At 60.8% G+C, this 10,325-nt stretch overlaps 1 protein-coding gene across 2 annotated transcripts in view; it reads right to left on the bottom strand.

Annotated features, from left to right (window-relative positions):
* Nucleotides 1–576: 576 nt before the first annotated feature.
* Nucleotides 577–10,325, bottom strand: part of WIPI2 (WD repeat domain, phosphoinositide interacting 2) — a 33,876-nt gene continuing 24,127 nt past the window's right edge. For both annotated transcript variants that reach the window (XM_070414301.1, XM_070414302.1), the window contains 9 exons: nucleotides 9,412–9,508; nucleotides 8,912–9,009; nucleotides 8,578–8,670; nucleotides 5,640–5,710; nucleotides 4,694–4,801; nucleotides 3,497–3,661; nucleotides 2,728–2,835; nucleotides 1,883–2,013; nucleotides 577–1,192 (listed from right to left, as the gene is read on the bottom strand). In XM_070414301.1, coding sequence (XP_070270402.1) covers nucleotides 1,080–1,192; nucleotides 1,883–2,013; nucleotides 2,728–2,835; nucleotides 3,497–3,661; nucleotides 4,694–4,801; nucleotides 5,640–5,710; nucleotides 8,578–8,670; nucleotides 8,912–9,009; nucleotides 9,412–9,508 — 984 coding nt within the window. In that variant the 3' untranslated portion in view covers nucleotides 577–1,079. The remainder of the gene's footprint in view (nucleotides 1,193–1,882; nucleotides 2,014–2,727; nucleotides 2,836–3,496; nucleotides 3,662–4,693; nucleotides 4,802–5,639; nucleotides 5,711–8,577; nucleotides 8,671–8,911; nucleotides 9,010–9,411; nucleotides 9,509–10,325) is intronic.

The following is a 10,325-nucleotide window of genomic DNA, read 5'->3' as shown; positions in this document are numbered from 1 at the left end:
TGCTGACACGCAGAGCTCAAAAGGTTCGCCATCACTGCCCTAGAACCTCGCCCCGTGCGTCTTGGTCAGGAACAGAGTCCGAAGTCCCTGGGGTTCAATTCTGTAAAACAGAAGGGGAGCCCGGTGGAGCCTGGACCTCTGCCCACCTCTCAGTCTGCACAACTCCGTAAGCGTGAAATAAAAGGCACACACGCCCGCGCAGGAGGTGCTCACAGCCAACTCCTCGGTGCTCCTCCGTCTCCACTCCCGACACAGGCGAGGGGCCCCGGAGGGACGGAGGGGACAACTCGGGACTGTGACACTAAGCCTGTGCTACACGTGGACACAGGAATCGCTACCAGCTTTCCTGACAAAGAGAGAGAACCACACACACAGGCGTCAGCAGGAGGCTGCCGCACAGACCGGACGGACTGCTTAGTGACGGGGAGACGCGCCCCTGGGCCCGGGGCTCGAGGCCGGCCTTCGAGTCCCCTCCCGGGGGGAGGAAAGGGGGTGAGCACAGAAAGGACCTCTGCCAACACCAAGGGGGAAACAAGATGGGAAACAGAACCCGCCATGGAAGAAATCCCAGGAGAGTCCAATTTGGAAAAAATTTAATTAACAAAATAAAGAGGAGGACATGGTCCAGGAGGGGCTCTGGGAGGACCCCTGCCACCCCGCCCGGGGCCCGGACCTGGTCGAGCAGAACCAGCTGGACTAGCAGGCCTGCTCCGCACTGCGCGCCCCGTGCGCACAGCTGAGAAACCACATGGCCGCTGGTAGCCAGTGGCTCCTGGCTGCCCTGTGCTGGCTTGGCACATGAATGCATGCAAACAAAGCAAGGCTTCAAGGGCTTCACCAGTTAATTTTGGCAAAAAGAGAAAACAAACAAAAAGCTAAAATTCATAGCAGATTAAAAGCCACTGAAGTGAAAACCATGTATTTCTCAGTAGGGAAAGAGACTACAACTACAACCTTTTTCTCTTTTTAAGTCTCTGCCATCCTCTCCCCCAACTCAGGTCAAAGTTCGTAGCAGCATAACACAAAGTCCTCTGTCAGCCAGTGTTCTCTGCTGTGGGGTCAGAGTTCACAGCTCAAGTTCAGTCCGTCCGCAGAATCATGGGAGGGTGCTCACTGTCTTCCTCCAGCCGCAGGGCGCTGGCTTCCTCCTCCAGGCACGCGCCGCCCACGGCGCCCAGCTCGTCCGTGTAGGCTGCAAAGAGAGCGCGGTCACCAGAGCTGGACAGGGCCCTCGGGGCGACCCGCAGACTGCCTTTTACTCCCTCTTGTGACTGAAGAGCTCTCTGCAGCCAGAGGCAGCCCAGGACGCGTCATTTATTTCTGCAGCGAGCACGGGCTTCCCAGGGGACAGGCTGTGCTCTCCTCGGGAGCGGGAGCACGGAGTGCCTCGAACTAACGTGGGTGCGCAACACCAGCGCCAGACACTCAGCGCTCCTGCAAAGAGGAGCGCGAGCAAAGAGAGGGCAGGCTGCTGTTCTGGGGGAAGGTAACTCGCAGCTGCACAGCCACGGCCAGGCTGCCACCTCTCTGCCGGCACGCTGACTGACAGCTCCTGCCCAGCGCGCCTCCGCCCGGGGCCCGGGGCCCGGGGCCCTCAGCTTGAGGAAGGTCGACAGGCGCAGGGCAAGGCCCCAGAACAGACGCTGGAGAGGCAGCGAGCTGGGGCACAAGTCACGTCCACCCCCAGTGGCCTGAGGCAGGATTATTTTCTTCAGAAGAAAATCGATGCCGCCTCCGGGGCCTGGACAGCGAGGTAACACCAGCTGCCCGGCCTGAGGACTCACTCCCCTGCCCTATACAAGGGGCGGCCCCGAGGAGGAAGCAGAGTGCGGCACCGGGCAGCCCGGCCTCACTACCGTCCAGGTCTGTCACTCAGCCTTACCCAGTCTCGTGGGAGATGCAGGTGCGTGAGTGCCTTTGGCCACAGCTGTGCTGTAGGGCTGGGTTACCAAGGGGCAGTCGTGAGAGGCAGAGTCTAAGATCTCATTGGTTGTCTCCATGCTGCCATCCAACCTGGTGGAAGTGGAGAAGAACACACACAGTGAGGGCCTGGGGCTGGAGGGCCAGACCTGCAGCGACAGAGGCGAAGGCCACTCGCCAGGACACGCACGGGGTGTGTTCACTCGGACTTTACATGGAAAGTCTGACAAAAGGACTTATGCCTACGGGACCAGCTATGTCATGTGCAGGCTGGTGACCATAAACAGGAGTCGCTATAAACAATATTCCCCCTTGCACCCAATCATCAGCACTGCTGTGCTTCTAGGTGACAAACAGCAGCAAAAGCAAAAGACCACAATGCACTGCTTCCCCACGAACCAACACTAACTCCTCTTTTCCAAGAGAAAACCCATCTCACGGTGAGACAGCAGGCCCTCAAACTGCGCCCTGACTGCGGACGGGACGAGCTGTGACATCCCTTTCTTGTGAATGTGAAATTCTCCGTCTATCTGTAGCCGGTCCCGAGGGGAGGCGGGAAGCCCCGTCCCCAGGAAGGGCAGGCACAGCGCTGACCACTTCCCACCGTCCCTGCCAAGAGCTGCAGTCCCTGGCAGACGGGGTGGAAGAGCGGACATCTGTGCCACACCAGGGACTGTCTGGGAAGGTGGAGCTCCTGAACGGCCTGGGCCAGTCTCTCCAGGAAACGCACACTCGCAGGGCCCACGGCAGCCTGGCCGAGAGAGAGCTGGCGGGGTGAGGGGGGGGTGGCGGGAGAGGCCGACTTACTTGTGCTGCTTCATGAGGGTGCACTCGCCGCCCTCCTGGGGGTCCAGGTTGTACATGTACAAGTACCCGTCGGACGCTCCCACCAGCAGTCGGGGGATCTTCTGAATTCTGTGGGAAGGAAAAGCAGCCACATCCTAGGACCACAACCTTCGTGCAGTTACTAAACTAGCAGCCTCGCCGTTGGCAAGGCCAGGGGAGCCCTCTGCCCCCCAAAAGTGAGCACAAATGTCGCTGAGTGACACACTACGTGTGTGCAGGACCAAGACCGCACCCACTGTGCTACTTGTGGCCCCAGCATCGAAGCCGAGGGCGTCCTGACCGGGAAAGAGTGCCGGCGCCCCAGGGAGAGCAGGTGGCGGCATCGGTCTCCCGGCTCCCCGACTACGAAGGGCAGGCGGTTTCGTGAGACTTCTTCAACTAGGCCAGGCGGGTAGGAAGGATGAACGTAACGTCTATAACATCCACAGTCACAGCGAGGCCATGGCGGAGCGCTCCCAGCCACGCCAGCGAGGTTCCCAGAGGGCTCGATGCTGGTGCTCCCAGCCCTGACTTATCGCCACAAGTGCCCAGACACAGAGGGAGCCTCTGCCGGGAGGAGCTGCAGGAGCCCTCGCCTCTGACAATCACGGTGCCCTTTGCGGGTCCCCGCGGCACGCAAACCTCGGCTCCATGACAGGCCAAAGTCTGAGATTGTTCTTAGGCGGGAAGGATCGTAAGGGGACCACCCAGGCACTGCAGGCAAAGGGGAGGGAGGCGCGCCTGTACTCACGTGGTCAGGGAGCAGATGTTCTTGTGGCCACAGAAGGGCAGGCGGACCGTGGCGAAGGCCCTGCCCTGGTTGAACATCTCTGTGACCTGGGAGGGCAGGTAGCTGGTGGAGTTCAGGAGCATCTTCCCGAAGTAGCCGGTCCAGGTGGAGGGCTCCTCCTGCGGCCTGGAGGGCGTCAGCAGAAACGTGACTCTCCCGGAGATGACCACGTTCCACCCACAGAGACAAGGACCAGCCCCAAAACCTCAAGAGAAATCCCCCTCCTTCAAGGAAAAGGGGCAGAAACCACAGCCTCTGAGCAGCCTGCCCTCCCATGTGGCCGCGGAGATTACGGAAACGACTGGCAGCAAACAGGAGACGTGCAGGCCCCACGCACAGCACCCCTGGGTCCAACAGAAAGTCTCGGAAACCTCTGAGCACCACTTTCAAGTGGCTCCTTCCCCACAGCCCGTTCGCCGCTGCTCACCTTGTGCGCACCTGCAGGTTACTCAAGTGCCCCCTGGGGAGGACCACACCTGTGAGTTACTGAAGTGCCCCCTGGGGAGGAGCACACCTGTGAGTTACTGAAGTGCCCCCTGGGGAGGAGCACACCTGTGAGTTACTGAAGTGCCCCCTGGGAAGGAGCACACCTATGAGTTACTGAAGTGCCCCCTGGGGAGGAGCACACCTGTGAGTTACTCAAGTGCCCCCTGGGGAGGAGCACACCTGTGAGTTACTGAAGTGCTCCCTGGGGAGGAGCGCGCCCTGAGCAAGCCTGGCTCGGGGGAGGCTCACATGTTAGGAACAAGGAGCAGCACTCTGTTCACCCCACATGCCCATTGCAGTGACACACGACTCACGTCACCTGCTTTAGAAACGCACCCACTGCGGGCAGCCTGGCGACGGCGCTCCCGGCACTGGGCAGTGCGCCCAGACGTGCTTCTGTGCGCAGGGGCGTGCCGAGGTGGACGTCTGCACTGACCACGGCGGCCCCCGCGCCCTGTCGCCCGCCTCCCGCACAGCACCTCCCGCACTAGACCACCTCACGGGGACAGACCCCTCCCTGCCGTGTGCGGACGCGGGGGCACTGATCCAGAGCCCACGCAGGGCCTGCCCTGGCAGGAGGCAGCACGAGTCTGGGCTCCCGGGCTCACCCGTCAGTGTGAGCTGGACAAAGTGCTCTGTTGGTTTTCGAACAATCGAATGTTTGCAACTCACTTTTCCTTCACAGTCTCGAGCTTGAAGATGTGCACTGTCTCTGTGTTGCTGGAGGCGGAGAGGAACATGCCGTCCATGCTGAAGGCCAGCGAGCAGATGCTCACACACCTGCGGGCGGGGTAGGGTTAGCGGGCACCGGGCTACCGGCCACCAGCAACCTCCCGAGGGGCCTGTAACCATCGCCGCAGGGGAGGACAGTTCCCTGACAGCCGCTGGCTGCTGGAGCGCTCTCCTTCCTCCATTCACCTTCTCAACATTTTGAGAGCAAGATGTTGGGAACGTGACAGCAAGTGACAGCAATTCTGTCCTACGTTCTTAAATAGCCAATTTTCTTTCATTTAAATTACAGCAATTCTTAACATGCAGAGGGTAAACTGGCCCTCTGGTGACGTTTAATAGAGCCAAACTTTCAACATTCAACACACTAACTCCCTACAGTACACTGAGTCCTGAGGCCGAGGACCCAGGGGTGACCGGGACAGCCCCTCCTCCGAGGCAGGGAGGCGTGCTAGGCTCGGCCCTGCAAGCTCTGTAGTGGACGCCAGCAGGAGGGAGCTCCGCGCTGGGAGTCGCGGTTGCTTGTTTTAAAGGCAGAGCCGCAGCCACTGGCTGGCGGGGGAGGGAGGGGAAGGGCCGGCTCCAGTTCTCAGGGCAGAGAGTAAGGACGGAGCCTGTGAACCAGGTCAGAGTCCGCATCCGCCCGCAGAGCAGGTGGAGTGCACACACCGCCCGGCTCGGCCAGTCCTTCCGCTCCCCTATCTGGGCCCCGCTCTGCGTCCAGCTGGCCTTAAATCACGTCCCTTCACCCCCAGACCGTCCAGTCGGGCTGAACACGCCTGTCGTTCACCTTGTGCCCAGTGGCCACGTTTCCACTTGTTGGTCACAGAGAACACAAAACTGAACCCAAAGAGAACTAAGAGTCAATGTTGGAGGCTTATGTATTTACCTCTTAACTCCTCTCCGGAACTCAAAGAGTTTCTGTCCCTCTGGAATGGAAAACACCCTAATCACGGTCCCCTGCGAAAGAGAAAAAGGCTGTTAGCCGAGAAAAGACAGACTTTCTTCATTTCTCTGTCAGACTATAAATGAAACACAGAACAGTTCTCCATGACAGCGCACTGTGGACCCCCTCCTGGGCAGCCCCCCCACAGCTGCCCGAGCCCCTCCTGGGCAGCCCCCCCACAGCTGCCTGAGCCCCTCCTGGCCAGCTCCCCCACAGCTGCCCGAGCCCCTCCTGGGCAGCCCCCCCACAGCTGCCTGAGCCCCTCCTGGCCAGCTCCCCCACAGCTGCCCGAGCCCCTCCTGGCCAGCCCCCCCACAGCTGCCTGAGCCCCTCCTGGCCAGCCCCCCCACAGCTGCCTGAGCCCCTCCTGGCCGGCCCCCCCACAGCTGCCCGAGCCCCTCCTGGCCGGCCCCCCCACAGCTGCCTGAGCCCCTCCTGGCCGGCCCCCCCACAGCTGCCCGAGCCCCTCCTGGCCAGCTCCCCCACAGCTGCCCGAGCCCCTCCTGGCCGGCCCCCCCACAGCTGCCTGAGCCCCTCCTGGCCAGCCCCCCCACAGCTGCCCGAGCCCCTCCTGGCCGGCCCCCCCATAGCTGCCCGAGCCCCTCCTGGCCGGCCCCCCCACAGCTGCCCGAGCCCCTCCTGGCCGGCCCCCCCACAGCTGCCCTCTGCACGACCACCTCCTGCTTCCTGCCACAAGCTCGCCAGATCACCCAGCCCCATTCACCACTTCACTCAGCACTTACTCTAATCATTAATAGCCTTGAAGTCAAACATGGAATATACCAGTTCTACTTTTTCCTACGTCACTGGAAGCTTAAACCATTAAAACTAAACGCTTGAGGCATGTACCCCGCATTGGGAAGCACCTCCTAACGTGATGGCCGTGAGCCTGACATGCTTGGTCAGGCCGTCAGACCCCACTGCGGCCCTTCTAGCCACTTGGAGCTACTGACCAAGGGAACTGACGGGCTAAAGGGATCCGTCACCTGCACATCGGCAAGACCTGCATCAAGGAAACCCCTGCTGAGACGAAAGGAAACAGCCTGGCGGTGAGCCACAGCCCCTCCTCTGGGACATGAGACACTGAGGGTGTCCGTTCCCTGCGGCCCCCTCCCCTCCTGAGGCAGTCACACGCTCTGCGGGCAGACAGGACTGAGCACCAGGGACCGAGAGACCTGCCTAGGAAGTGACCCCGAGGGGTGCGGTCACCACCAGCTGGTGAGGAACTCAGCGAGCCTGCGCCGCAGGAGCCAGACGACAGGCCCGGCGCTGCCCAGCCATCAGGGAGCAGGTGCAGGGAGTGACGCCCTGTAAGACGGTGAGTCTCTGGGGTGGGAGGACCCCACCGAGGCTGCAGATCTCGGGAAGCAGGGGCGTCGGCACGCATGCAAACACCGCGCAGAGGCTGTGTCTCTGCGACCTAAGCGTTCAGGGTTCCTTACAGACCTGTGTTTCTATTTCATGCCACACCGGTGTGCAACCCTGACCAACGACAAGCTGCTGGTCACAGCTGGACGGCACTTCCGAGGCAGGAGTAAGCCCGCACCCAGGGCGGCCCCAGCACCCAGGACCCAGCAGGGCCGAGAAGGCGTTGGTGGTCTGATCCCTCAACCCAGAAGGTTCTGTGTAAAAGCAAGTCCAGAGCCTCTCTTTCTAGCCCAGGAGAAATTGTTCTGTTGTTACTGGCTCCCGAAGGCCTTGTCAGAACCATAACAGAGAGCTGGGTTAATCAAGGGTAATGGGCCTCGTGGCCATGCCGCTCCCGAGGGAGAAGAAAGGGACCGGTGACACGGTGAGTCCTGCAGTGTCCAGAGCGCAGGCGGGCGTGGAGTCAAATCCTGGCTTCCGCCAGCGGCCGGGCCTGGGAAAGCGCCTGCCCTCTCTGAGCTCCACATGAAGGGAAACGAGCCCCTGGGTGAGGGTCAAACGAGGTAACGACACGAAGGGTGTTGGAGACTCAGGACAGTGACCCAGGAACAGCAGCATCGGCATTGTTGCTGCAGAAACGGCCGGAGAGTCAAGAATGCAGAGCCTGGGGGAGCGGAGCGGGAGCGGCTGCCTGGGGGGCGCTCGTTGGCTGGTTCAGGGGAGCCAGTGACTTCGAGGGGAGGGGACTGGAGAGGACACCCAGGCTGAACCCAGGCACAGGCAGCTGAGGGGCAGGTCCCAGTGCTCAGAGGAGGGAGCAGCCAGGAGCACAAACGAAACCCTGAGAGAAGAGAGGGGAGAAGAGGAAGAGAGCAGCAAAGGAAACCACGGACGGAGCCCTTCAGTGAGGAGAGGACGGGACCCTCCAGCGTCACGGAGGCTGAGAAGGGCCACACGGTCGGGCCTGCTAGGCCTCTTCTCCGAGTGCAGAAGGGCCAGGTCCTTTAACCCGGAAATTCTCCTCACCGACTCTCTCAATAATCAGCTGCACACAAACGACTTCCAGGCAGGATTAAGCACACTCCTATCTACAGACTAAGCTTTAAGTAAGTGAACATGGTGCAGCTCTTAAAGGCGCTGTAACTCAGAGAAGCGCAGTAGGACGCAGAGAGGGAAAAGGAGCTGAATGAGACACACACTGTGACCACCACTTTGTTAGCGAGAAAGAGTGAAAGGCGAACACGGAGTGCGCTCAGACGCCCTCAGACTGTCTCCACTTTCACTCTCGCCCCCCAAGTCCTCAGCACCAGCCTGTGTCCTGGGCCCTGTTGGGGTGCAGTGGTGAGTGCGTGCCATGCAGGGCCCAGCTCCCCTGTGGGAGAGCCGCTCCCAGCAGCACACCCAGAGCCCAGTGGGCCCTGCCAGGTGGGTGTCGCCGGTGCTCCTCTGAGGGCTCGTGTGGTCACTGGGCTGGATGCACAGGACTGGTTTCCCACGGGCCCGGCAGCCTTACCTTCTCGGAAGCAGTGGCGAGCTTGGTTCCACTGGAGTCGAAGGCCAGCGCGGCCAAAGGACTGTCGTGAGCGGGAATCATGTTGGCAGCTCGCTGGTGGGAGGGAGAACCAAACGTGACTACTAAGCCACCTGGTTTCCGGGGGTGGGGGCCCAGGAAAGTGCCCGGGGTGACAGGATCCTCCAGCGCGCCCCGGGGCAGCTGACGGGGACGAGCACAGCTCTGCTGGGGGCCAGCGGCGGGCAATGCATCGCCAAGCCAAGGAAGCCAGGACGCCAGGGCCCACAGCACTCATTCGGGGACGAGCATTTCCAAGAGCCGCAGGGAACCTCACCAGGTTAATGGTGTCGAAGACCTGCACCTCTCCGATGGTGGCGCTGCCGGGGTAGGCCAGGTAGCAGTTGTCATTGTTGATGGACAGCGCGCACAGGCCTGAGGACACAGGGAGCAGGGCAGTCAGGCCTGAGGGCTCCTTTGTGGTTGTGAGATATACAGCGCATTCACTTAACCCAGGGCCGGGAGGGAGGGCTCTGAGCAGCCACAGCGCACTGCTGGGTTAGGGCCCACCCCCCCCCGGCCCCCACCCGTGACACTGTCAGCAGATTGAAGGCCTCTGGTGGGAAGTGATTAGTGACCTCTAAATTGGAAGCTGACCAAACCATTGACCGATGTGGTCACAAGACCAGTGCCAGGAGGAAGGGAGCCTGGCTTAAGGTCGATCCACTTCAATCTGCCTCCAGCTGTGGGCTCTGCAGAGGAGAGAGCTCCCCCCTCCCCGGCCCCCTGTCTTTAACAGGACACCCCGAGCAGCTCCGCCCTCCTCGGGGCGCTCACCCGCCGGGTTCGGGGGCGTCTCCCGGATGGTGTGCAGCACCTTCATGTCCCGAATGTTGTGGATGTACAGAGACTCCTCCAGGCACACGATGAGCCTCTAGGAGAGACAGAGGGAGGCGAGCGTGGAGAGAGCCGCCACGCTGCACGCATGCGCCCAGCCGCTCAGTGGGCTCTTGGATCAAGACGCTTGGCGTTCCTCCCATAGCACCCCTCGGCTGCACACTCCAGAGGGCGCTGCATTACCCGAGGCTCTGCCCAGCACCGCCCTCAGCACCGGTTAGGGCGTGCAGAGCCCCTGTGCCTGCCTCGTCTCTGCTGCCGCTGCACTAGGACGCCTCACTATGCATTGACTCCATGTCACAGAAACTGGGCGATACGGTGAGAAGAGTGATTTGTATTATGTTTGTTGTGTTTGTCTCTCACCCCTCACCCTCTGCCCTCGTGAAAACCACATCGAGTGCCTTGGATGGGCACCTGCTGTTGAACAAGGCACGGCAAGGTGAGGGTGGAAGCCGAGGGATTTCCTGAAAGTATAAAACTCCCCCTGCACCCAGGTTGTTCTGCAGGTGTCCATGTTCTTGCTGCGCTTCAAGACGGAAGTCCCTGGAGGGTGCATCGAGGGAAGACAACTTGGCCCGCACGCACTCAGCGTCTGCTGCCGTGGGACAGCACGTGTGTTTTAAGCTTTAAAAAGGGGTAGGGGAGGCCGGGGGAAGGTCAATGGGGAAAAAAAGGAGACATATGTACTACTATTTGTAATACTTTAAACAATAAAATTAAATAAAAAATAAAAAGGTTCAACATGTTATGCCTTATCCTCTCCTATTTTAACCAACTTTTTCAGTCAATAGACCAATCCCCAGTTTCAGCCAGGTCAGTGGTCACGTGGCAGTAGCCGCCAGCAGCGCCTCGCA

The sequence above is a fragment of the Myotis yumanensis genome, unplaced genomic scaffold, assembly GCF_028538775.1.
Source record: "Myotis yumanensis isolate MYYU_CA2020_CCGP unplaced genomic scaffold, mMyoYum1.0.hap1 SCAF_5, whole genome shotgun sequence".
In the NCBI taxonomy this organism is placed as follows: Eukaryota; Metazoa; Chordata; class Mammalia; order Chiroptera; family Vespertilionidae; genus Myotis; species Myotis yumanensis.
This window is presented reverse-complemented; position numbering and strand designations above follow the sequence as displayed.